Consider the following 27,765-nt stretch of genomic DNA (forward strand, 5'->3'; position numbering starts at 1 on the left):
ATCCTCTTATAATGTTCAATATAGTGGATAAGTTTAATGAACATAACCATTAATATAAGAGAGAATCAACTCTCTATGTGATGGTCTCACAAATGGCTGCTCAAGAACCACTTGCAGGTTGGAAAAATTACTATATTTTTCTGGATACAGCAGTTGCCGGCGGCAATATGCCGCCAGCATTACCGGCCCCGCCAGCATTGCCGGCCCCGCCGACACTGCTGATCCTGCCGACACTGCCGGCAAGTAGGGCCAGCCGGCATATGCCGGCAGGCGGCGTCTGCCGGGCCCGCCGGTAACTGCCAGCTAATAAAAGATGGATATAGTGTCGGACTTGCCGACACTGTCGGCATGTTGGGCTAGTCAGCATATGCCAGCAGGCCGGCATCTTCCAGGCCTGCCGGCTATTAAATATAAAGTTATGGATGGAAGGCATAGGCCAGCTGCCGACAAGCTACTCAGTTGCCGGCAGACAGGCCTACAAAAACTCACCAATGGCCATCGATCAACGATGTCCAAGGTAAGGGATTACAGCGAACTGTTGCCTAACCATCTAAATTGTCGGTAGAATTAACTGCCGACTGTAGCCCATGATAGACAGTAAAAGGGAAGGAGAAGGATAGAAGACGGCAAAGGATCATCTATGTCGTCCACATCCTGAAAGAGTGTGCCAGTGGAAGAGGGAAATAAATTCGGGCTTCCACTCAACCATATCCCATCTTAAGGCATATGGAAGGCAGTCCAAGGGAGGACTCTAAGGAACACTCGATATGAGGTTATCTGTCAGTGACCTAACTAGTCGCAGACAGAAAAACTCATGCCAGGTCTACAGACGTCCACAGGAGCCTATGTAGAACCACGGCCATAAAGATGTTGGATCACTCAACACGAAAGAGATAGCGGGGAAGGGGTGAATAGTCCATAAGTAAAGTAATACCCTAAGCCTAGGCATTACCTAACCTAAAGGATTCTGTCCTCATAGTAACCTCAAATAGGGGAAGTCAATTCCCCAGGTTGGGTTAGGCAATGAGAGAACGTCCGAAAACGAACTCAAGAGAACAGAATCTCGTACCAGGGATCAAAACATGGAAGAAACCTATCCTCCCGTTAAGAACCCCTAATACAGGACTGTCTGCCAGACCCATAAAGAGGAAATTGTAAAACAATAACCTCTACAAGATCTAGGGAGGCTAGCCTCCTGAACAGCAACTAGCCCTACTGGAATACCGACAAGCTACTCAGTTGCCGGTATAAATCCAGGTAGCCAGATGCCTCACACAGACTTACTCTGATGTCCTGTCCCCAACTCCAAACTCAATGCTGACAAGCTACTCAGTTGCCAACTCAGAGAAAAGGAGAGGGAAACGAAACGCCCCAGAAAATTTACCCAACCACAGGTTACGGTAGATTAACTGAGGATAGCCTAGGCTAATCAGAGGGAAAGGGAATTACTCTTAATTCTCATAGAGAAAATATTGACTTAAAGGGGGTAAATGAGTTATCTATCTCCCCCCCAAAAGACAATATAAGAGTAATGGGGGCATATAAAGTATACTAAAGCACTAAAGCTATTAAGCTAAAGAGCTTAGAGAAACGTTCTACGTAACTCTAGTATAATAGTATGGAAGAGGAAAATAAACAGTAATATCTTAATTGTATAAAATATTGCCAGAGCTTCAATAAAACTTTACCAGGAAGGTTATATCATGCATGAGGTGTGAAAGTACCTAGGCTAGAAGCCTAGCACTCGTGAGGCTCGAAATAATAGCCAAATTCACGACAACAATGACATAATATAAAAATCCCTAGCTTAATTACTAAATAGCTAAAGTTATTAAAGCAAAGATGCCGGGAATATCGTTCTTGCTAACTAAATGAACAAAAGAACGATCGCGTCATGACGCCATCCGGCTGGCAGCAGCTCTTGTTACGTTAATTACGATATCAATCGAAAAGCAAAACTGGCAAGAGCTTACATTTACACAATTAAAAGATATTACTTAACTTTTCAGAAGCTGATGAAGCTGGGGAATCCATAACAGTGAAGAAAAGCTTCGAAAATAGCGAGATAACACAGGGAAAATACTGGCCACCAAAGCTACAAACAAAAGAATGGTTTGGTGGAGCCGTGCGGTGCCAATTGGCCGAGCTATTTACAGTACGTTAGGAGAATAGAGTTGTTTTACCTCTTTAACGACTCTCCTATTTTTCTTGCCACTTTCCCTCTCGAAGTGAAAGGCTATTTGGGGTGTAAATAGCTGTGAGATGTGTCAAGATACGTCCTTACGCGATATCCCTTGAAGAAATTTAAGGGATACTCGCTCCAGAAGTTAGAATTCTGGGTACCTTCGGTAAATTCTCTGGGATATATCACTGTAGTCACATATAACTTAGGAAGCTACTAATGAAGGAACTTCCATCAGCACGACATGGCCTAAGCCCAAAAAGTCATATTACTACAAATGCTACTGGGATAAGAAATTTAAATTTCAATAATAACCCTGCAACATACCTTCATTAGTACATAAATTTTCTGTGAAGTGCTTATGATGTGACAAGTCTTGAAGCACCTGTAGTAATGCCATAAGCTTCTCACTGTAGCAGTTATCTTTGCAAAAGGCTGTCAATTTCTCTGACAACATTATACACCTGAAAATGTAAGAAACAAATACAGTATTTCAAAAATACTTCATGACATGTAAATTACTTTTGCAACAATAATTCTCAAAAATATGACAAATTCGAAGATAATTTGTATTTTTCCTAACCATACAAACCTTAGCTATTTACAAAGGGTTATTACTTTTAGCGTAGCTGAAATGGCGAGCCATTAGAATTTAACGAGGGTGTATTACCCCCGCGCTAGTTAGCGGGGGGGGGGGGGGGGTAGGGGAGTGGTAGCTAGCTACCCCTCCTCCCCCTCACACACACACGTGAATACTCACTTTCACTTAGAGGTAGGACTTGTCTTGGGGGACAGGGCTGGCGGGCAAATATGTGTAAATAGCTAAGGTTTGTATGGTTAGGAAAAATACAAATTATCTTCGAATTTGTCATTTGTTCCGTAACCGAAATACAAACCACGCTATTTACAAAGGGTGACTTATCCCTTAGGAAGGGTGGAAAGTCCCCAGCCATACTGGCTTTGGCTTTACCCGGGGACTCAGAATCCGAGTGAGTCGCACTCGAGAAAAGGAGTCCCTGCACCTCACAAGTTCCTTGCTCCGCAAGGAACCATGTGGCCTACGTAAGCTTGTGTGTGAAGGAAGAAGTGTGACCCGTCTTAGGCAGTTGACCTGGAGTTCCAGAAGGAACTCTGGGTTAGGACGTTCCCAATACCACCTCGTCAGGGTATGGGGGACGTGACAGTATTGACTCAATACTCGGAACACAAGGAAGCATGGTTTACCTGCAGAGGTTCGAGGTCAGCTATGCAGAGACCAGGATGCTGCTTCCCCGTAGAGGGGATGATGAAGAAAGAAGTAAGGGCCAGACATACTTCTTTCGTTCATGCAGACTAAAACCTGATAACAATGCCCTCAACCTTCTGCTACCTGTCCAAAAAGGAGCCTGAGGTTAGACCAGCTGTTGTGTAGCCACCACAGAGCGATAGAAAACGTATCGAGACTCCTGTGGGTCACGCCCTGCAGGAAGCGGGCTGCGAAGGTCATCAGACGCTTCCAGACTCCAGCTTGTAGCACCTGCGTCACAGAGTAGTATTACTCGAAGGCGAGGACGTTACGATGTATCCAACATCGTGCTGTAGGGCGACGTGACGGGGGAGGGTTTGAAGACAGGTCGAGATGAATGTACTCGAGTCCGGGCTGAAGAGGTATACTGGTGACTCTCCCCCCATGTGTTCCCAAATCGGCTGCAACTGAGGCCAAACTGCAGCTGTTCCCAGCGCTAACCTCTCGATTCCTTACTGGCAAGAAAGAGAAGGTCTTGGGACATAACACACAGAATGGAGACTCGAAATCTTGAATGAATCGGACCGAAGGGTCGGGACCCTCAGATTCTGAGTCTAGCCAACAACTCAGGAGCGAGCCTGAATGTTGCCTTCCCCTCTTCCTTAGAAAGGGGGGAGTAGTAAGAGACCAAGAAGATTGCTTACACACTGGCCGTGGCCAGAGTGAGCAGAAGACCCAAGGCGGAATACAATCCGAGGCCTGTCGTAAAAGGGTCTTGAGAAGATCTCTTAAAGGACTAAAAGTCCGAGCCATGCTCCAAGTTGGAGGTCTTCCTCCGACTAGGGCAGGGACGATCGTAGCTTCGCATGAGCGAGGATAGATCCAGCAGGCAGGAAAAAGTTATTCCTTTAAGCCTGAAGGTCAGGGAAAGGCTGAGCGACAGGCTTCATTGCCGAGAGCGGAAAGGAGTTTCCTCCCGCCGAAAGGCAATAAGACCGTTATTGCTGGAGAAGAGGCCTCACGGGAAGAGGTATATCTCCCACGGCACCCACCACCTTAGACTCTTCACTTTGCCTGGGAGACCCCTGTGGATGACTATCGCAGATAACGCGACCTCCGTACCGCGACTGTAGCGGGTTGTCTCTTCTAGAGGAGGAAGCGTAGTGTCTCCAGGCATGAAGCCGAAGCGACGCCCCGGTTCGGGAGAGATGTCGCAGTGTGGTTGCTTGAGTAGTCTGCGCCGTGGGAGAAGCTCTCCCGGGAGTTCCGTCAGGGGAAGCAGAGGGTCCAGAAACCGTTCTGCGCATAGTCCCAGTGGAGCTCTCCCATTGAAAGGTTGACAGACAACCTGGTTTTGTTGAGACCCATTGTCCGCAGACAAAAAGGAGGGAAGACGCAGGCGTCGAATTTGTCCCACCATCACCGGAATGCATCTTGCCAGAGTCTCGGGGTCTGAGACTGGGGGGGAAGACTAGTGGAAGCTTGAGGTTCCAAGGTGTCGCGATCAGGTCCCCCAGACCAGCACTTGCTGGTTACCCAAGGTCAAAGACCCCTAGGTACACTCTCTCTATGAGGCTCTGCTCGGATAGTCCGAGAGAAACATTCCCCTGCCTGGAATGAGAGAGCCGATGGTGGAATTGAGAGAATCTCAATCATCCCGGTATCTCTACTGCAAGATGTGAAGGTGTGAAAATGCGTCCCCTGCTGGTTAGAATGAAGTCGACGCGCAACGGGGCGACTTGGCAGGAGCTGTAGGATCTGAAGAGGGGCCAGACTAAGGCCCTTAAGCCTACCTGAATGATGGAGAGGTATCCTTCAGGTCTTGACCATAGGCCTGGACCGGAACATGCCCCCCCGCCCCCTTTCCTTTGACGAATCCGAGAACCGCATCAAGAATGTGGGGAAAGGACGAGAATATCCACTACCATCAAGAGGCTCCATAGGTCAACACCCATTGCAGGTTTAATAGTTCCGCTGGTCCCATAGGGCCAGGGAGTCCGGTTAAACATTGCCTGAACCCACCGGGACTTGGATCGCCCCACATGGAACTTATCCTGAGGCGACCGTTCGGACTATAGACGGGTCAATGAGGAAAGAAGAACTAGGAAACGTTCCAAGGTAGGGCTGAAAGCTCTGTTTGACTGAGAACAGGTACTGCGACTCTCCTCAGTCTTGCCACAGTCAACCGAAAGGAAGGCTCGGAGGATGGGGTAACAGAATCTGGCGTCCCCAGGTGGTCACCCATCCAAGTACCGACGTTGCTTAACCTCGCTGGACGGACGAGAAGCGGGGTTTCCAATGTGGTAAGGCGGTTGACTCAAAATCATGGCCAGATACTCCAGATGTTGAGGCAGAGGAAGAGAAGGCTCCAAGCAAAATACCATGAGCCCACACTCATGGTCAGCATCCGGAAGCTTGTCCCGGCGCTGAAGAAGGTCGAAACCCGAGCCTACCGGAGTTGACCAGCCCTCCAAACAGCAGAGGAGGCGGAAGCCTGCACCTGAGCGGCCAAGAGGAAGGCAGGGAGAGTTCTCTGGGGAAACAAACCTGCTATGCCACGGCGGGATAGCCACACTGCATCATAAGCAGGAATACTTGCAGTCTAGGCTGAATTCGACGAGCACCCTGGAAGATGGATGGAATGGAAACTGAAAGTACCCGTCCTTCCGATCCAGGGTTAAAGGAGTCCTGTCACCTCGTTACCAGTCTGATCGATTCTGCTGGTCTACGCTGGCCGAAGTTTGTTCGACAAACTTGATCAGGGCTGAGAGGTCGACTATGGACATCCCCTCTCAGATCCTTCCTTACAAGAAAGGATCGACTGAGGGGACCGGGGGTGAAGCCGTCGATGATCCTAAGGAAGACCTTCGCCTAAGGTATGGATCATTCTGCCCAACCGGGCAACTCTGCTGACGCTATGGCATAGAGGTTCAGAGACACTGAATTCGCTGACAGAGACGGCAGGCGCGATATCCTTGGCTACTCACAGAGATTGTGCGGGAATGGGCATCGGGAAGCTGTCATTCGGATGAGTAACCTTAAGCATCCTCCCAGCGAAAAAACCTGCAATCCTAGAGTTCGTGAACTCCTTTTAGGCCTATGCCCCCCCGGGGGAGTCTCCCGTGCCATCTGTTCCTGACAGGAGGAAACTGCAATTGGACACCTTGTCCCAGTTGTCGTAGCCGATAACTTAGGCCGACGTGGTTGAAAGAAAAGGGCGCTGGAGCCCTGCAGAGTCTGGAAGAAAGCGCCTTGGAGGAGTGAAACCGGAAGTCGATTTACTCCGCACAGCAGCTGTCTAAGTCTCTGTCCTTGGGCACAGACAAAACTCTTCTCAAGGATGGAAGGGTGTCTGAGGTCGTCGACCTCCACAGATGAGACACCCGAAGGAAGCCTTCAGTCAGCGCGTCCAGATGGTACAACATCGAGCTTGTCCGCAAGTAGATACTTAACGACGAAAGGCCAAGGTGTCTGAGCTTGAGAGGAGGAAAGTACCCTTGATCTTCCTGTAGCTTCCTTGAACCAAACCTCGGGCCGTAACCGAGGAGGGAAAGAACCTGGTAAGCTCCCAGAGGAAGAGGTAAGCAGTCACCCCTTGTCCGATGGAGAAATATTGAACGGAAAGCCCCCCCGCCAAAAATCCTTCCAGGGCAGGAGAAGGAGAGAGTACTCGTGCAGGAGAGGGGACCCTCGAGACCGACCTCTTGGGAACCAACTTCGCCCTGGGGGAAGTCACCACGAAGTCCACTCCTCTCTTTCTCTTCAGCGTAGGAGAGACAGCCGCTGGTTTGTTACCCTGGCCGGCGAGTGCTGGTTTCATAACCCTCATTAACGCCCGTGCCAGCGGACCAAACCATGTCTGCTGCTCCAAGGACACAGAGTCCGAAATCCTCGCTAAGGTGAAAGGGATCGGGCGATCCTTTGGAGTGGACCCGACGGTACCTGCCTGAAAAGAAGGTGGGGAAGAATGCTGTACTGACCTGTCTTCGTCCTGCACTACCAACCTGTGCTTGGACGGAGGTGATCCCGAGTGCCGTCTAGGAGCACGCGTCCCTGCTGCTACCACCGGCTGTGGAATTCGCCGCGAACTATGGTCGCGCGAGGGCGAACGGTCGCGCAAAGGCGAATGGTCGCGCGGGCGCACAGGCGAGCGATCGCGCGGGCGCGCAGGCGAGCAATCGCGCGGGCGCGCAGGCGAGCGGTCGCGCGGGCGCGCAGGCGAGCGATCGCGCGGGCGCGCAGGCGAGTGGGCAGGTAAATGAACACGTGTCCGAGGCGACGAACGCAAGCGATGGCGTGACGGCGAGGGATCGTGCTGCCGCGTAGGTGAAGAAGATCGCTGGCAATAATGACCGCGTGATGGTAAGCGATGGCGAGCAGCATGTGTAGGTGAATGATCGCGTGAAAGGGTGCGATGGTGATCAGCATCCGCAGGAGGGCGATCGTTCAGGGTTGTGCAATGAGGAGCAGCATGCGTAAGCGGGCAATCGTGCAGGGTTGTGCGATGGCGAGCAGCATGCGCAGGTGAATGATCGCGTGAAAGGGTGCGATGGTGATCAGCATCCGCAGGAGGGTGATCGTTCAGGGTTGTGCGATGAGGAGCAGCATGCGTAAGCGGGCAATCGTGCAGGGTTGTGCGATGGCGAGCAGCATGCGCAGGTGAATGATCGCGTGAAAGGGTGCGATGGTGATCAGCATCCGCAGGAGGGCGATCGTTCAGGGTTGTGCGATGAGGAGCAGCATGCGTAAGCGGGCAATCGTGCAGGGTTGTGCGATGGCGAGCAGCATGCGCAGGTGAATGATCGCGTGAAAGGGTGCGATGGTGATCAGCATCCGCAGGAGGGCGATCGTTCAGGGTTGTGCGATGAGGAGCAGCATGCGTAAGCGGGCAATCGTGCAGGGTTGTGCGATGGCGAGCAGCATGCGCAGGTGAATGATCGCGTGAAAGGGTGCGATGGTGATCAGCATCCGCAGGAGGGCGATCGTTCAGGGTTGTGCGATGAGGAGCAGCATGCGTAAGCGGGCAATCGTGCAGGGTTGTGCGATGGCGAGCAGCATGCGCAGGTGAATGATCGCGTGAAAGGGTGCGATGGTGATCAGCATCCGCAGGAGGGCGATCGTTCAGGGTTGTGCGATGAGGAGCAGCATGCGTAAGCGGGCAATCGTGCAGGGTTGTGCGATGGCGAGCAGCATGCGCAGGTGAATGATCGCGTGAAAGGGTGCGATGGTGATCAGCATCCGCAGGAGGGTGATCGTTCAGGGTTGTGCGATGAGGAGCAGCATGCGTAAGCGGGCGATCGTGCAGGGTTGTGCGATGGCGAGCAGCATGCGCAGGTGAATGATCGCGTGAAAGGGTGCGATGGTGATCAGCATCCGCAGTTGAGGGTCGCGCGATGGCGATCAGCATCCGCAGTTGAGGGTCGCGCGATGGCGATCAGCATCCGCAGTTGAGGGTCGCGCGATGGCGATCAGCATCCGCAGTTGAGGGTCGCGCGATGGCGATCAGCATCCGCAGTTGAGGGTCGCGCGATGGCGATCAGCATCCGCAGTTGAGGGTCGCGCGATGGCGATCAGCATCCGCAGTTGAGGGTCGCGCGATGGCGATCAGCATCCGCAGTTGAGGGTCGCGCGATGGCGATCAGCATCCGCAGTTGAGGGTCGCGCGATGGCGATCAGCATCCGCAGTTGAGGGTCGCGCGATGGCGATCAGCATCCGCAGTTGAGGGTCGCGCGATGGCGATCAGCATGCGCAGGTGAGCTAGTAGCTGGCGAACCATGTTCCTTCAGAAGTGTTGGAGAACGTTGGCGTGCCAGCTGTAACACACGTGGGCGATCCGGAGATCGCTGGCGAGCTGATGATCGCTGGCGAGCTGATGATCGCTGACGAGCAGAAGGCTACGCGTGGAAGCCTGCGCAAAGAAGAAGTCCTTGACCCCGACCTGAACCGAAGTTCTAGATCGCGAGGGCGAACGTGGGCGCACAGGGCACGTAACAGGAACCGCAGGGAAGATCATCTTGAAAGCGCTGACGAACAGGAGAGCGCTGATGAGCAGAAGGGCGCGCAGGGAAACCCTGACACGCAAGGGAAGAACCCCCGTGGGGGCAACCCTTTGCCCTGAAGGGATCGTTGTCCGCCGGGAGACTGACGTCCGTCGGAAGACCGCTGTCCGTCGGGCAGACCGTTGTCCGTCGGGAAGACCGTTGCCCGTCGGAAGACTGCTGTCCATCTGCACCAAGGCGGAAGATCGAGAAAAAAAGGAGTTGTAGGCTGCAAACGGAGATCCAAAAGGGCGCCTCAAGCACCCTTAAAGGGAGATGAGAGGCCCTTACGACGAGGCGGACGGAGGGCCTTACGGCGAGGGAGGCCAACAGCAACAGCAACAGAAGAAACCTCCGAAGAGGAGTCTCTATGAGTGTACTCTCTCGCGAACGAAAGAGAAACACTTCGAGGAAGAGACTGGTCAGCCAGTGACCTAAAAGGAGCAATCCTCCGAAGAGGAGCTCCTGCAGTTGCCCAGCCCCTTGAGCGAAACTGCAGGTGCGACCGTTCAGCACCAAGAGCATAGTCGCACGAAAAAAAGGCAAGAGAAGAACCCCCCAAAAGGGGAAAAACTCAAGCCTGGACAGGAAAAACTTCCCTCGGAAGGAAAGTTATCCGCCCAAGGAGGCAAGCCTCCTGACTGTTCTAAAATGAACTGGAGAGCTGTCCGTCGACACGGGAGTACTACCAGTAGAAGGAGATACGCCCCTGACGAAAATACAAGGGGGGAGGCAGCAACAGCCGAATCCCCAGGACTCAACCAGACAGCTCACACCGTTGCTATATTACAGAAACGAACTAGATCGGTAACTGTAAAAAAATAAAACAAATAATATTAGTACACATTCATTCCCCCGGGAAGGCTCCGAAGAGGAATCCCGAGGGAAAGGAACAAGAATTACACAACAGGCACGTGCCCTCACAACCACTTACACTCGCGGAAGGAGAGCTGTAACCAAAACAGAATTATAACAATTATAATTATGTAACTATGTAATTATGTAATTTAAAAATGAATGAACACTAAAGAAAGAACGAAAACCCCGAAAGGAATCGTTCTACAAGCTGAAAAAAAAAAAACAACTACAATTAGATTCATAACTAATTGATACAAACGTACGCGTAGCAACCCCCCACACGGAAAGGAAGCTAGGCTACAAGGGCGTAGTAACACGTAGTAAAAGGGTGAACGACCTCAAGAGAGAGAGAGAGAGAAAGACATAAGTCAAACTCGATCGCCACCCATAAAATACGCCGTGGTGGCCTAACTGCCGAGGCCTCCACGTAGATATCGTACACTACACACACACATCTGAAAAGGAAACTTACTTATTTCTATACTCAAATATATATACAAACATGAAAACATGTTTACAAATATATTGAGTAAAAGAAAAGTAAGCGATTAAGTAAAGACAAAACAGACAATGGCTGCCAAGCGAGGACCAAGACAGAGACGTCTGTCACAGTCCGAGCCAAAAGTGAAAGTGAGTATTCACGTGTGTGTGAGGGGGAGGAGGGGTAGCTAGCTACCACTCCCCTACCCCCCCCCCCCCCCGCTAACTAGCGCGGGGGTAATACACCCTCGTTAAATTCTAATGGCTCGCCATTTCAGCTACGCTAAAAGTAATAACCCTTTGTAAATAGCGTGGTTTGTATTTCGGTTACGGAACAAATAACAAATTTGGGTTTGTGGCATTTATTGTACCACTATATAAGGGTAAGGGAGAGGTGCATGATTGTTGTAATTCAAGAGGTATTAGTTTGTTGAGTGTAGTTGGAAAAGTGTATGGTAGAGTAATGATTAATAGGATTAAGGATAAAACAGAGAATGCAATCTTAGAAGTACAAGGTGGTTTTAGAAGAGGTAGGGGTTGTATGAATCAGATTTTTACAGTTAGGTAGATATGCGAGAAATATTTAGCAAAAGGTAAGGAGGTGTATGTTGCGTTTATGGATCTGGAGAAAGCGTATGATAGAGTTGATAGGGAAGCAATGTGGAAAGTGATGAGGTTATATAGAGTTGGTGGAAGGTTGTTGCAAGCAGTAAAAAGTTTCTACAAAGGTAGTAAAGCATGTGTTAGAATAGGAAATGAAGTGAGTGATTGGTTTCCGGTGAGAGTGGGGCTGAGACAAGGATGTGTGATGTCGCCGTGGTTGTTTAACTTGTATGTTGATGGAGTGGTGAGAGAAGTGAAAGCTTGAGTACTTGGACGAGGATTAAAACTGGTAGACGAGAATGACCATGAATTGGAAGTAAATCAGTTGTTGTTTGCGGATGATACTGTACTGATTGCACACACAGAAGAGAAGCTTGACCGACTAGTGACAGAATTTGGAAGGGTGTGTGAGAGAAGGAGGTTGAAAGTTAATGTGGGTAAGAGTAAGGTTATGAGATGTACGAGAAGGGAAGGTGGTGCAAGGTTGAATGTCATGTTGAATAGAGAGTTACTTGAGGAAGGGATCAGTTTAAGTACTTGGGGTCTGTTGTTGCAGCAAATGGTGGAGTGGAAGCAGATGTACGTCAGCGAGTGAATGAAGGTTGCAAAGTGTTGGGGGCAGTTGAGGGAGTAGTAAAAAATAGAGGGTTGGGCATGAATGTAAAGAGAGTTCTATATGAGAGTGAGTGTACCAACTGTGATGTATGGATCGGAGTTGTGGGGAATGAAAGTGATGGAGAGAAATTGAATGTGTTTGAGATGAAGTGTCTAAGGAGTATGGCTGGTGTATCTCGAGTAGATAGGGTTAGGAACAAAGTGCTGAGGGTGAGAACGGGTGTAAGAAATGAGTTAGCAGCTAGAGTGGATATGAATGTGTTGAGGTGGTTTGGCCATGTTGAGAGAATGGAAAATGGCTGTCTGCTAAAGAAGGTGATGAATGCAAGAGTTGATGGGAGAAGTACAAGAGGAAGGCCAAGGTTTCGGTGGATGGATGGAGTGAAGAAAGCTCTGGGTGATAGGAGGATAGATGTGAGAGGCAAGAGAGCGTGCTAGAAATAGGAATGAATGGCGAGCGATTGTGACGCAGTTCCGGTAGGCCCTGCTGCTTCCTCCGGTGCCTTAGATGACCGCGGAGGTAGCAGCAGTAGGGGATTCAGCATTATGAAGCTTCATCTGTGGTGGATAACGGGGGAGGGTGGGCTGTGGCACCCTAGCAGTACCAGCTGAACTCGGTTGAGTCCCTTGTCAGGCTGGGAGGAACGTAGAGAGTAGAGGTCCCCTTTTTGTTTTGTTTCATTTGTTGATGTCGGCTAACCCCCAAAATTGGGGGAGGTGCCTTGGTATATGTATGTGTGTATAACAAATTCGGAGATAATTTGCATTTTTCTAATGATACAAACCTTTAGATATTTATTAGGGGTCATTACTTTTAGCAAAGATGAAAGGGCAAACCATTAAAATTTAGTGAGGGTTAACTACCCATTCCACTAGTTAGCAGGGGTAGGGGGGGGGAGGGTAGCTTGCTACCACTCCCGCTCATACACTGGTGATTTAGCTCACTCTACTTGGAGACAGGACTTCAAGGGGGATAGGGCTGGCAGAAAAGTTTGTATAAATAGCTAAAGGTTTGTATTGTTAGGAAAAATACAAATTGTTTCCAAATTTGTCATTTGTTCCGTAACTGGAATACAAACCCAAGCAATTTATTAGGGGTGACTCACCCATTAAAAGGGTGGACGTTCCTGCCAAACTGGCTTCTGGCTTTACCCGTGGGCTCTTTATTTTGAATAGGTTTGTACCAAAAACAAGGAGTCCCTGCACCTCGCTAAGCCTTGCTACGTAAAGTCCGCAGCCTACGCAAGCTGTGTTGAGATGTTTAGAAGTGTGACTGGCTAGGTAAAAGTTATTTTGAGTCGTTGTATGAAAACTGTTGTAACCAGGACTTTCCCAATACCACCTCGCCTGGGTATGGGGACGCAACAGTATTAGCTTAATACTAGGAACACGAGTTAGCAGTTTACCAGCAGTGGTTTGAGGTCTGCTTATACAAAGAACCTAGGATGCTGCTATCCCCAAAAGAGGGAAGGATGAAGAAAAGAATGAGAGCCAGTCAAACCTTTTCATTCACACAGACTAAAATTGGGTAACAATGCCCTCAACCTTCTGCTACTTGCCCAATAAGGTGCTTGAGGTATCACACCAGCTGTTGTGCTGCCATCACAGGGCTGATAGAGAATGTATTGAGCTTCCAGTGGGTCACGTCTTGCAGGTAGTGGGCTATGAGAGTATTTTGATGTTTCCACACCCCAGCCTACAGAACCTATGACCCAGAGAAGTTTATTTTGAAGGCCAGGGACATAGCTAACCCCCTGACAAAGTGAGCTCTGGGGCAACGTGAAGGAGGTTCCAGATTCAGGACATGGTCTATGATCTAGCAAATCCAGGCAGAGATGGTATTCTTAGGGACCCTCCTCTTGCTCCTCCCTGTGCTGATGAAAAGTACAGACACACGGGGGATGGGCTGTGGCTGTTCTCTTGAGGTACAGCCTCAAGCTCCTCACTGGGCAGAGTAAGAGATGATCAGGGTCATCAGTTACAGAGCGGAGACTCGAAATCCGGAAGGAGTCGAGTCGGGAATCCGCTACTCCCGGATTCTGAGTCTTGAATGGGTGATGTCGTATGAGAGACCAAGAAGTTCACTAACTCTCTCGGCTGAAGCTAAAGCTAGTAAGAACACCGTCTACAAAGGGAGGTGGCGATCTGTTACCTGGCTTAATGGTTCATGGGGAGGTCTCTTTAGAGACCTAAGAACTCAAACCACTTTCCATGGGGGAGGTCCCACTTCAGACTGAGGACATGTAAGTTCGTTACTCCGTATGAGTAAGGAAATTTATAGCAATGAGGAAATATCCATTCCGTTCAGTCTAAGGGCTAGGCTTAGGGCTGAGTTATAGCCTTTAACCGCCGAGACTGAAAGGCGTATTTCCTCACGCAAATACACGAGGAACTGCGCTATTGCTGGAATAGTGGCATCGAGAGGAGAGATACCCATTCCACGACACCAACCACAGAAGACCTTCCACTTGATGATTTCTGCAGGTATCCAGACATCCTGCTCGTAGCTTGTTGCGAAAATTCTCTCCGAGTGAGGAGATGCTGGATAGTCTCCAGGCATGAAGTCACAGCAAAGCTACGGCTTTTTGGAAAATGTTGGCATGTGGTTGTCTGAGTAGATCATGTCTTAGAGACTCTGTCATGAGATGCAGAAGGTCCGGAAACCATTCCGCATGATGCCATAGCGGAGCTATGAGAGTCATTGAGAGGTTGACCGATGTCCCACCCTTGTTGGAATGCATCTTACCAGAGAGCCTTGGGATCTCGGACTGGGGAGCAGTACAACGGGAGGCTTAAGTTCAGGGCCGTTGCAAAGAGATCCACAGTTGGAGAACCCCACAAAGTCAGGAATTCCTTGGCTACTACAGTAGATGATCCAAAGACCACTTGGTACTCACTATGTGAGATACTCTGCTCAGGTTGTCGGCGGGCACATTCCTCTTGCCCGGAATGAAGTGTACCGTAGTGGTATCGAGTGAATCTCAGCCCATCTCAGTATCTTCACTGCTAGATGGATAGGGGCTGCGAATAGGTACCTCCTTGTTTGTTGATATAAGCCACTACTGTGGTGTTGTCACCCATCACCATCACTGAGTGGCCGGCCAGGAACTGGTGGAACTATTGAAGGGCCAGAAAAACGGCCTTCATTTCTTAGAGATTTACTCTTCTGACTCTGAAAAGAGGCCTGAGGTTGTGTGGTGCAGCTCGTGGGCCCCCCCCCCCCCCTTTTTTTCGAAGCGTCTGAGAACAGCATCAAATCTGGGGGGGAGGACGAGAAGATCTACTCCATTTTTTGGGTTCTCGTCTGGCACCAACCATTCAAGGTCCGTCAGTTCCTCTGATACCATGAGGATCAAGAAGTCCGGGGAGTCGAAGGCCTGATTCCACAGGGATTTGAGTTGTCACTGGAGAGATCGAATCCTCAGGTGAACATCGGGAACTAGACGGGCCAGGGATGAAAGGTGTCTGAGAAGACGTACCCACATCTGGGCTGGAAGTTCTTCCCGTCTGAGAATGGGTCTTGCAACTTTTCTCAGTCTCATTATCCTGTCGTCTGATGGGAAGGCTTTGTGGAGATTGGTGTCTATTATCATGCCTAGGTATACCAGTCTCTGCGTAGGAAGCAGGGCCAAATTCTCGAGGTTTACCATGATCCCCAGGTCTTGGCAAAGCCTAAGAAGTTTGTCTCGGTGTTGCAGAAGGCTTGTCACCGAGTCTTCTAGGATTAGCAAGTCGTCTAGATAATGGAGGAGACGGATGCCAATCCTGCATGCCCAAGATGATACTAGGGTGAACACTGATGAAGACTTGAGATGCTGTGGAAAGACCGGAGCACAGCACCTTGAACTGGTATTTCCTGTTGTCTAGGCTGAATCTTAAGTACGTACTTCCTTGAAGATGGATGGATTGGGATCTGGAAGTATGCATCATTTAGGTCCAATGTGCACATGAAGTACTGTGGTCTTATAACTTGTCTGACTGTGTCTGCCTTTTCCATGCTTGACAAACTTGTTCAGAGCTGATAGGTCGATGACGGGTCTCCAGCCTCCAGACGCCTTTTTCACATGAAAGAGTCGACTGAAGAAGCCTGGAGTGTGCACATGAAGAACTGTGGTCTTATAACTTGTCAAACTGTGTCTGTCGTCTACATGCTTGACAAACTTGTTCAGAGCTGACAGGTCGATGACAGGTCTCCAGCCTCCAGACGCCTTTTTCACAAGAAAGAGTCGACTGATGAAGCCTGGAGACTCGTCGAAGACCTCTTGGAGAGCGCCCCTCTTCAACAGGGTCTGGACTTCTGCCTTGAGGGATAGCCCCTTTGCTGATCCCATCGCAAAGGAGTCTATTGACACTGGATTCCTGATCAGGGGAGGGAGGGATGTAGTGAACGGAACGCTATACCTTGAACAAATCACGGAGATTGTCCACAGCTCGGCCCCGAGTTGCTTCCACCTGTCCCAGCAACTTTGTAGGTATCCCCACACTTATGGACAAACGAGGGGAATGCTTTTCCTAGAGTTTGCGCCCTCAACCACTCCTTCTAGGAAATTTTCCTCCCCTGGAGGATTTAGTGCCTTTCCCGTCTTTTGTCGGAAAGGGCTTTTTAGACACAGTTGTCTTCGCTGCTGTCTTGTTCGTCCTGATCTCTGTTGGACAGGACTGCTGAGGAGCTGGTGGTTTATAGGGCTTGGATGTCAAAGCCCTATGGAGGAGGGAGTCCTGGTGGGACTTCCTCCATCTCTCAGTAGCATGTTCCACGTCCTTCTGCTCAAACAGAGAGGTCCCTCTAAAGAGGAGTTCCTGAGCCTGACAATCTTGGCATTTGGGACCTGCAGGTGGAATCTCTTAGACACCACATCCCGACATTTCAGGATGGTGTTTGCCCATAAGTTTGAGAGTTGATGGGCAAGAGACTTGAAGGTGCGTGTGCTTGAGAGGAGGAAAGTTTCCATAGCTTTCCTGGTGCGTTCCTTGGATAAATCCTCGGTTCGAACTGGGATTCCCAGGGTCCCCAACCACAGATGAAGCCATGAAGTAGCCTGCATGGCATAATTCGTGACCTTCTGCAGGTTGAAGATCTCTGATGCCGAGAATGAGACCCGACGGCTGGAGAGCCTCTCTAGAGAGACACCCTTGGTGAGCTCTTCCAGAGAGTGATAGAGAGGAAGAGCTGGACGTGGCTCGTCCAAGATCTCAAAATACCTCCTCTACTGGACACAAGGAGGTGGGAGAAGCTTGGCTGAAGAGTCGGAACGTTGGGAGGAAGAGAGCTCAGAGAGATGTTGGGCAATCTTGGCTCAGAGACTTTATAGCCCTTGAGACCAGGGCAAAGCTGCACAGTCTTAGAGGGCTTCTGAGTGCCGAAGACACGGTCTAAAACTGTGTCTTTGCCCTCTAGTGGGGTATTTCCGGGTCCGAAAACCCTTTGAGTACCCAAATAAGTCAGAACCTGCCAGAATGCATTTTCTGACTCCTTCTGCTCCCCCTCCAAAGTGGGACTAGCAGCAAAGCCTCCTTTCTTCCACCCCCAGAGAGCTCCTCTCGGGGTGGGTCGCGGGCATCCCTAGAATAACTAGTGGTTCCTGTAGGCCTGGAGGTCCTTGAAGAGGACTTTGGGAGAGTCTTGGAGTCCTTAGATTCCTTCCGAGGAAGGAGGTAGGACTCAAGCATCGAAGGCCAGATGGGATTGTCACTCCTGACTTCCGTAGGTGGTGGAGAACTCTCCGTACCAGGAGAAATTTCCTTCAACGGTGGAAGGAAGATCAGGCCTCGCACGACTCTCTCGGCAGAGGCGAGGTAAAGTGTGTCCAGTGGAAGAGACAGGAAGGACGGGCCTTGAAGGCCTAGGGGATGCGATCGCATTTGAGACTCCTCTCTCCTCTTCAGGGGAGAAGAAGCCAAGGTTCCTCGCAGTAGGTCTTCTGGTGCCGTTGAAAGGGAGGTCAGTGACGAGCGTGCTGACATGGCAGGCCCGAAGGCTTGCACTACTGCTCTGACCATGGCTGTTTGCTGACAGACGCACTGTCGGACAGATCCCCTGAAAGGAAAGGGACCGAGGGTTCCCTATGAGGAGTCTCAACCGATGTTGGTGGCGGGTCCGCCTTTGTAGGTCGAATCTTCGGGATCCTAAACCGTTCAGTGGAGCCTTTCCCTTTCCCCGGTGGTCGTGCTGTAATGCGTTTAAAGGGAGGGGAGTGAGGCGATGGTGACCTGTCACTATCTCTATTGTGATGTTCCTTGCATTTTAAAGCCTGTAGTAACTGCTCTGATGTTTTACACAATTGCGCAGGAGAGCGCTAGCGCGCTAGAGTGATGGCACTCAGTACGATGCTGAGCACGCGAGCGCTGGCCCGTAGGAGAGCGCTGGCACTTAGGAGAGAGCTTGCAAGTTGGAGAGCGCGAGTGTGCAGAACGGCACTGTGCAGAGGCACCGAAGGGCACTGAAGCGCTGGCAAGCGATGACGCTCTGGGAAGCATTGATGAGCTGGAGGGCGCTGACAAGATGCTGGTGAGCGCTAGTGCACTGGAGCTAAACGCTTAGGAGGTGCAGCACGATCAGGCAGATGATGAATCGGTGACAGGAAAGGCGAAGGCAGGTCGGCAGGTCAGACACTGCCGCAAGAGGAGCCTTGAGGCCATTAATCTCACGCATGAGGTTAATGACCTCCAGGAACAGCGACTCCACCTCGGGATCTTCCGTCTTCACTGCTGGTGAAGGCCGTGGAAGTGGCTGATCCCTTGGTCCCGCTACATCCGTAGGTGTAGGGGAAGCGACATACTGCATGGGTGATGACATCCCCCATGAATACTCTCACTCTGGTCCTACGACCGAACCAGGCGTGTATTCAGGAGTCAAGGAAGGACCCTGGCAGGGTTCATCCCCGACGGAATGCATCGAGGTTTCCACTGCGACCGAGTGCGTGACTGGTCGCTGTGAGCCCCACGAAGCTACCGAAGGAACTCGAGCTCGAGTGGGGTCGCTGGGAACTGCAGCGCTCACACCAGGAAGTATAGACAGGTTAGTCGCGCGAGTGGTGCGCGCGGCCTCACCTGTTACATGGCCAGAAAGCATGGGGGTTGGTTGCATCTCGCGCGGCTGGTATGTGCAAGAGCTAGCCTGGTCGTGCACGACCGGCCCCTATGTCGCGGCCTGAGCCGCAAGGTGGCTCCATGCCAGGCCCGAGTCGAGCGGGTCGAGTGCGCGGCTGTCTGGGCCTGCTCCCTGCTCACGCGACACGAGTCGCTGAGTCGGTCCGCGTGGCAACGCCCGTGGAGGTAGCCGTGCGTACCGCGGATTCTTCACATGAGATCATAGCTGAGATCTCTCGTGCCAAAGCCAGGACTCTCCTTTCCCCGCTCAACAGCGATTCAATTTGAGTCTGAGCAGTAGATCGGGGGCCCGAGGACCCCGACACCATGCTCTGGGAGACAATACCTACACCCTCGAGCGCAGTTGTTGTGCATGGAGGCCTTGCGCGAGATTCGCCATGAACAATCCCACTAGTGCGGGGAACACGGGAATCTCGCACGTCGCCCTCATTCTCCGGAGGAGAAGAGGTGTCTCGGGGCGCCATGTCCCTTTGACTGCGACTGTCCTTCCTGGGCCTCTTCGCTTTCCTCTTCTTCCCCTTCCTCTTTCCCCTGGGGGAAAGAGGAACTGGAATGTTGGTCGAGGCAATAGCAGACGACACTGGACGAGGATGAACAACCTGAGCCATGTCCGTAGGAAGAGCCATGGTCGGTAAGCATGGTGAACCTGAAAAACATTTTGTATCAGCAGGAATTTGGCAGATTTTAATTCTAACTGACTTGCGGACAAAGCTGTAAAGGGTTTGCCATCAGACGTTAAAGAAATCTCAGTGATTAAAACATTACTCTCCCTTGTTTTAACAGGGAGTCCTGTAATCATTTTACCCTTGGAAAAAGTTTGCATTTTGCCAGGAAAAAATACTTTATCAGGTACATAGTCATCAACAATAGGGGCATCAGTGATATGGGAGTCGATAAAGTTACAACCCAGAGTGGCCAGGTTTCCTAAGTGAGAAAAGGCCAACTTTTTATCTACTGAAACTTTAAGAAGTAAAAAAAAAGGCCAAAGATATAGCCTTTAAGGCCAACCTTTTATGATATTGCTAAAGGCTAACTAATTTCAAATAAAAAAAGGCCAAATTGGATGTCTTTAGCTGAAAAAGGCCAACCTCGGAACCCTGTTACAAACTCGATTACATTCATGTGTTCATCAACAATTGTATCATTCAAATGACGTTGTTGAAGCTCGTCCACCATATTTAAATGGCGTCTCAACAAATTTAAGTCAAGCTTACCTGATAATTCGAGAGACGCCCAAAGCTTCCCCTTCTTACCAGGTAACGTGTCGTCATCGGCATCAGACGGTCCATCAATCTGTCGGATGTCTCTCGGGATCGCCGAAATAGCGGGAGCGCTAAGGTCACCTGCTCCCCCGGCGAAACCCGAGAAAACCCCGACAGGCTGTGAATCCGGGCTTCCAAAAATGGCAGCCAGGATTCACACTACGGTAAGGAGAACTTTGAGAGCAAGGTTTTCCCCTGCATGTCGAGCAGATCGTGTGCGGGTCTACAGAAGGTGACGAAAGCCACCCACTGCAACGCCCGCCACGGCTTGCACAACATCGCATCTTAAAGAGTAACTTTCTCCATAACAATGACACAATTACTAGTACACAAGCACAAGAGAAGGCAAAGGGCTGCAGCGTAGAGAGCGGACAGTAGTACAACCATCCACATTGAGCCGAAGCGAGTGAATGAGGGAAGCGGGCTGGTGGGGGGGGGGGGGGGAGCTTAGGTCCACCCCATACTGCCAGCCAACCAATCAGCACAACTGCCTGGTTTTCTTTCTCTTCGGCTGTTTCAGCTGAGCTGAAGCGAATTCCTATATTAAATGATTACGAGGTTCGTATATCACGCCGGAACAAATAAAAATTGATACAAAACAATAATTCTCAACAAAAAATCAGAAATATATTGACAAATTATCTTGCGCTTTACCTTAGAGGAGAGTCGTAGCTGGTATGAGGAGGCGGAGGGAAAGGTTACTGCTCCCTACATAAGACTTCTGGTAAAATATCAGTTCTCTCTCTTGAACAGTGTTTACTATCATGAACTGAATCACTTAATTTATGCTTTTTGAATACTTTGTTATCTCCTCTTTCACTCCTACGATAAACTTTTCAAACAACGTATCTACGCACGACCGCTGTGGTCTTTTCTTCACATGTAAAATAGTATGAAAATCGCATGGTCCGTAAATGAATTTGCTGCTAACTCTGCTGAAGCCTTATTGGGGTGATGTATTTCTAAAAAAATTTTGCAAGGTTCCCCACAATTTCATCATCTCCCTAATATCACTCTAAGTGAGACGTTTGTCACTGTCACTCCTCTTCACAGATGAAATATCTTCCACTACCTCTTGTTAATGCTCCTTATGCAACTCCAGCAACTCTTTGGTAGTCAGCTCCTTGCTATGCTACTCAAGTAGATTGCCTGGCTTCCTCCAACCCCATTTCCAAAAAGACAATTTCATTGTCAACTGCCTTCTGCATTGGTTCAAATCTCTCAAAATTATACTTTCCTCCATGCAGAATTGAGGGCTCTCTTGGTGATCGCTCCCCAGACTTTATCAATCATTTGACAGCTGATGATGTGGAAATATTCTTTCCAAAACTCTCGGACGGTAAGCTTGGTCTCTTCAGTGACCTTGAATCTTTGCTAGAACATTGTCTTTATATAAAGCTTTTTGAAATTTGAGATCATCTCCTGATCCATGGGTTGGAGAATTCGAGTGATGTTGGGCAACAGGAACTTGATTCTAATGAACTTGAATTCCTCAATAGGTTATCTTTAATGGTTGAAAGATATGTAGGAGCATTATCTATAAGCAACAATGCATGGCGTGGGAAGTTCTTGCCAATTAAGTAATCTTTGACCTTAGGACCAAAAACCTCACGAGCCATAGCAAAAACAAAATATGAGTCACCCAAGTCTAGCTGTTTGACCTCCAATTAATATTCAGTTGCTTCTGCACCTTGTACTTTTTAAAGGCTAGTGAATTTTCCAAGCAATACATCAAAACAGGTTTGCTTTTGCAATCCCTAACAGCATTAGCACAGAACAGTAGGGTTACAAAGTAATGATGGTCCTCATTGGCATTCTGTGGATGCCTGTTCTCTTGAAATTTTCAAATCAGACACAGCTCATTTCAAATGTTGCTTTTTCCTGGTCATCTAACGTACCTGGCTTGATTTCCAAAAGGATAGCAAAAGAAACTTTGCTTTTTCATAAATAATGTTCTCTCATATTGTAACACCTGCTTACTGCTTTTCATAAATCCAGATGAAGATGCAAGTTCTCCACATTATCAAAATCACTTGGCCATTGTTTTGTACATTTTTGTCAGGTCTGCCATGCTCATACCTTGATCATGCTTCTCAATTATTTATTTCTTTTCACCTCTAGGGTAATCATCATCTTACCATCTATCTTTCTTGATCATCTTCAAGGCCATTGTCTAGATGCTGTATATTGTTAATATTGTTAACTTGACATAAACTATAGCAATCACAAATCAATAAACAATAAGCTGTCACAACTTTACAAAGAACAATTCAAAAAGCACTTACAAGATAACGTTAAATGATGCTGACACAAGTACTGTAGAAAGAGTAAAAGAGTTAAGAGTTGACTTGGTGGTAGGGGGTGGGATTTACCACGAGACAAAATGGTATACAAATCACATGAACACTGTGTGAGTGGCATATGAATACAGCACAAGTGCTTTCTGTGCATTGCATACTAGACTTGTTAGTACTTAACAACAACAAATTTTCATACGGAGGGAAATTTTTGCTCACAGACGGATACATTGCTTGTACAGCAATTTGAATTTTTATGCTCATATACCGATTTCCTTATATCCTGAGTTACTTGTAAACTGAGGTATTACTGTATATCAGTAGGTTACACAGAAACTATTAGTCGACTACAGTTATTGGGAAAACTGTAAAACCTTTCTTCTTCCTTAATTTCCCTTTTACACACAACAAAATGTTAACCATCAATTAGAAGAACAAACCAAACACTAAAAGTCAGTTGGCACTGCCTGGAGTACATCTGTACTTTCTGGCAGGCAGGCAGGCAGCTGAGATCCTCATTTCCTACCACGTTTTGTGCAGCCACCTGCAGAAACTATCAAGAAGGTATCTAGGTTCCTGTGGGTTATGTCTTGCAGATAATAAGCTGTGAAGGTCGTTTGCCGTTTCCACACCCCCGCCTATAATACCTGCGTCACAGAATAGTTCTTTTTGAATGAAAAGGATGTGCTAACACCCCTGACGACGTGAGCTCTTGGCCTACGGTTGAGAGGAGTGGAGTCTGATTGTAGGGCTTGCTCGATCACCTGTCTGATCCAGGCAGAGATCGTGTTTCTGGTGAATTACCTCTTGACTTCAACCGTATAGATGAATCTGTCGACCTGTGGATGAGCTCTTGCAATTTGTTTCAGATACTTCCTCAGGACCCTCAAAGGGCATAGTAACAGCTGATCTGGGTCATCAGATACAGAATGGAGACTCAATCCGGGAGGGCCCGAATCTCGGATACGCTACAACTGGATTTTGAGTCTTGCCAACAAACTCAGGGACAAAGTTCAGTGTCACCTGCCCCACCCCCTTGAATGAGCGATATCGTAGGACAGACTATGTAGCTCACTAATTCTCTTTGCCGAGGGCAGGGCTAACAGAAAAACTGTCTTGGGTTAAGTCACGGTCTGATAACTGACGCAGTGGTTCGTAGTACGCAAACTACGTTCCAAGGAAATCTGTCTTCCTATTGAAGGCAAAATGCTCGCTTGAAACTTTGTAGGAGGAAAAACAATTCCGTTGAAGAGGCAATGTTATTTCTGCTCAATCTAAAGGCTAGGCTCAAGAATAAGTGGTAGCCTGTCACCGCCAAGAATGAGCAAAGTTTTTCCTACCTGAGGTACAAAAAAAAAAAAGAAACTCTGCTACCACTGGGATAGTGGCACTGCTAGAAGTAATACCACTTCCACGACACAAACTATATAAGATGGCCCACTTCGCCTGATAGACGGTGGAAACAACTCCCAGAGGTATCATGTCATCCTCCTTGCAACTGGTTGCAAAAAGCCTCTCACTGTGAGTTGTTGGATAACCTCCAGGTGTGAAGCTGTAGCGAAGCTATTTCTTTGTGGAAAATCTTTGCGTATAGTTGTCTAAGTAGATCGCCCAGTGGAGGGAGCTCCTTTGGTGCCTCTGTGACTAGATGAAGAAGGTCCAGGAAGCACTTTGCATGATGCCATATCGGAACTATTACCGTCATTGAGAGATCTTGTAATGCCCTTACTTTATTCAGAAGCCCCCTTACTAGGCAGAAGGAGGAAAGTACATAGATGTCCATGTTGTCCCACTGGTGCTGAAAGGTGTCCTGCCAGACTGCCTGGGGATCAGGTACTGGAGAGTAGTAAACCGGAAGTTTCCGGTTGAGGGATGTCACGAACAGGTCGATCATTGGCGAACCTCACAAAATAATGACTTTGTTGGCTATCTTATGTTGATAGGGCTGATAGGGCTACCGAGTTATCTTATGTCCATCTTATTACAGTATCTCCACAGCTAGATCGCAGAAGGGCTGTGAAAAAGTACCTCCTTGCTTCTTAATGAAAGCCACTACCGTGTTGTCGCCCACCAATAGCACCGAGTGTCCTGAAAGGAGCTGATGGAATGGCTTTAGGGATAAAAAGGCAGCCCAAATTTCCAAGAGGTTTATGTGGCACTGTTGCTCGGACTCGGACCAGATCTCGGAGGTCGTGTGGTGCAACAGGCGAGGGCAACCCCCCCCCCCCCCCCTCTTCTTTTGATGCATCTGTGAAGAGCATTAATTCTGGGAGGAGAGAGGTCTCTTCCCCCTGAGACTGAGTTTGTAGACAGCCTTTAGATACCAGTCGCTCCAAGGAGGATAACTGCCTCGGCCTATTTTGGTGTCTATCTTCATCCCTAAATATACCAGATCTTGAGAAGATTCCACTGAATACCTCTTGTGATTTACCATGATCCTCCGATCTTGGCAAAATTAAAAAAGTGTTTCAACGGAGAAGGGTCTCCCTCGAGTCTGCAAGAATCCGCCAATCGTCTAGATGACGAAGGAGACAAATGCTTTTCTTGTGTCCCCAAGTGGATACTAAGGAAAACATGAGGTGCTGAGGACAGGCCAAAACACAGCACTTTAAATTAGTATACCTTGATGATGAATGAATGGGGATCTAGAAGTACGTGTACTTGAGATATAGTGTTTTCATCAAGTCTTTTGGTCTGACGGCGTGTCTGTCTGGGCTGTCTCCATCTTGAACAGGGTTTTCTGGACAAACTTATTCAAGGCTAAGAGGTCTATATCTAGGGTCCAGCCTCCAGATGCCTTTTTTACAAGTAGGTCGACTATAAAAACCTGGGGACTCATCACGGATCTCTTGGAGAGTGTCCTTCTTCAACATGGACTGGACTTCGACCTGAAGGGTCTGTTCCTTCGCGGATCCCCTCATGTAGGAACTCAACATCACTGGATATACAGTTAGAGAGAGAATGAACAGGACGTGGTATCCTGCTATGAGGATGGAGACTAACCAAGGTTTGGCCCCGTGGAACATCCACTTCTGCCATCTACTCTGTGGGCATCCTCCGGCCCGCTTTCCTACTTTCGCTTCTCTACCGTTGGACCCTCTTGCTCGAAAGGGCTGTTTAAATCCCTGATTATTCGAAGCTGCCTGCTTGTGTGGTTCCCACCCTTCCTATTTCCCTGACGTTTCATTGGGGACAATCCCTGTGGTAGTGGTGTTAAGGAGAAAGGGCGAGAAGTCACTGGCCAATGAAGGAGGGAGTCTTAATTCGCCTTCCACCATCGCTCAGCAACTGCCTCAATGTCCTACACGTTGAAGAGGGAGGGACCATTCATCGAGGAGTTATGAAGCTTCATAGCTTCCCTCTTAGGCACCTGCTTTTGAAATTCAGACATTGGGAGGACGTTGTGAGTGAGGAACTCCACCATTCCAGCACCTAAAAGAAAGAGAGCAGCCTCCATCTTCTGGTCGGTGGAAAAGACTTCATTCTTAGACAGGTACCCTATTGACCACAACCAGTCATACCACAATGAAGCAGCCTGCAAAGAACACTTTCTAACCCGGTCCATGCGTATGGCATCCACCAGAGAAAGCTACCGACAAGGAAGCAAGCTTGTCCAGACATATTCTGGGTTAAAGCCAGGACAGTAGGGATCTATAGGAAGAGGTGACAGATTGTCGTCAACGATCTTGTAGTACTGTACAGCATTCCCTTTCCATATTGCGGCTCATGTTTCGCGGCCTCAGTGCATTGCGGGTTTATAGATATATATACTGTACTGTATGTTTTTAATCTCAGTTTTTCTGCTAAACCGCCCAAACCCTTGAGATACAAAAAAAGTATAAATTCCGAAAGAAACAGCGAGTCGCGACATACCGCTTTGTCCGTACTCACTTGAGACCTTATACGTTATTGGATGACAGGCGGGAGTCAACAAATGAGAGCATGGAGATTTGTATCCTGGGAGCTGATTGGCCATGGAGCACAGCTCACAGTACCTTGCCTTGCAGCTTTTCCCAAATGTGCATCAGTTGTATTTACGTCACATTGCAGTAACTTGTGTTCCTGCATTTAGAGAAGTTTCAGTGGTTTCATATTTTTGTTGCAATCCTTACGATGCCACCCAAACACCCTATTCTTTTTAAGGACTCTTGTAGGAAGCCTAAGCAGCAAAGGAAGATGCTGACCATAGTTGAGAAGGTGAAACTTCTCGATATGTTGAAAAAAGGCAGAAGTTTCGCGGCAGTCCAATGCCATTACAACATCGAGTCGATGGTTTGCTACACGAGGAAAGATGAGAAGAATATCATAGTAATCATTCAAGCCCGGCAGCAATATCTTCAACAAAAAAAAAAAAAGAGAGAGAGAGAGAGAGAGAGAGAGAGAGAGAGAGAGAGAGAGAGAGAGAGAGAGAGAGAGAGAGAGAGAGAGAGAGAGAGAGAGAGAGAGAAATTTTATGATTAAATAGAGACACAGAATTAAAACTTTTATGATTAAATAGAGAGAAACACAAAATTAAAACTTTTATGATTAAATAGCTTATAATAATTTTTACAGTGACTATTTATATTTTTCTGTATGTATTGTTCACAAGGAAAATTTTCATAAATACTAAAGTGTTTTCTGTATAATACTGTATAAGAATGTGGGAAAAGATAACACAGATAGAGGACAGTCTAATATTAGTATGAGGGAGGTTTATACAGGTTTAAAATACTGTATAAGTAAATACTAGGATAAACAGGGCATCACTATTTAGCAGATTTTCACCTGTCACAGGGGTGCCGGGAACCAATTATCAGTGATAGATGAAGGAATACCTACTGTACTTCCTCTGTCGTACATATGGTGAAGGGAGCAAATGACATGAGTTCACAGACTTCAGCGACTGTGAGACTCCTGCCACTTGGGCATAAGCCCTCTTCTTTGCAACCTTGATCACCCTAAACCAAGGCAAGACTACCTTAGTCTTGATGGGCCTGGGAGTGTCATAATTGATTGATTGATTTATGAAATTTTTGGCCCTAAGCCAAACGCCGGAGCCACAAGGCCATTCATCGCATATATGTTTTAGTATAGAATATAAGTATATAAATA

General features: G+C 48.5%; 1 protein-coding gene across 10 annotated transcripts in view; it reads right to left on the bottom strand.

Moving 5' to 3' along the window:
* Positions 1-27,765, bottom strand: part of mus304 (mutagen-sensitive 304) — a 327,641-nt gene that overhangs the window by 230,225 nt on the left and 69,651 nt on the right. For all 10 annotated transcript variants that reach the window (XR_011046450.1, XR_011046445.1, XR_011046448.1 and 7 more), the window contains one exon: positions 2,510-2,646. Coding sequence is in view for 7 of the 10 variants with exons in the window: in XM_068386715.1 (XP_068242816.1) it covers positions 2,510-2,646 (137 nt within the window). In the remaining 3 variants the exon portion in view is untranslated. The remainder of the gene's footprint in view (positions 1-2,509; positions 2,647-27,765) is intronic.

This window comes from Palaemon carinicauda, chromosome 1 (assembly GCF_036898095.1).
Source record: "Palaemon carinicauda isolate YSFRI2023 chromosome 1, ASM3689809v2, whole genome shotgun sequence".
NCBI lineage: Eukaryota > Metazoa > Arthropoda > Malacostraca > Decapoda > Palaemonidae > Palaemon > Palaemon carinicauda.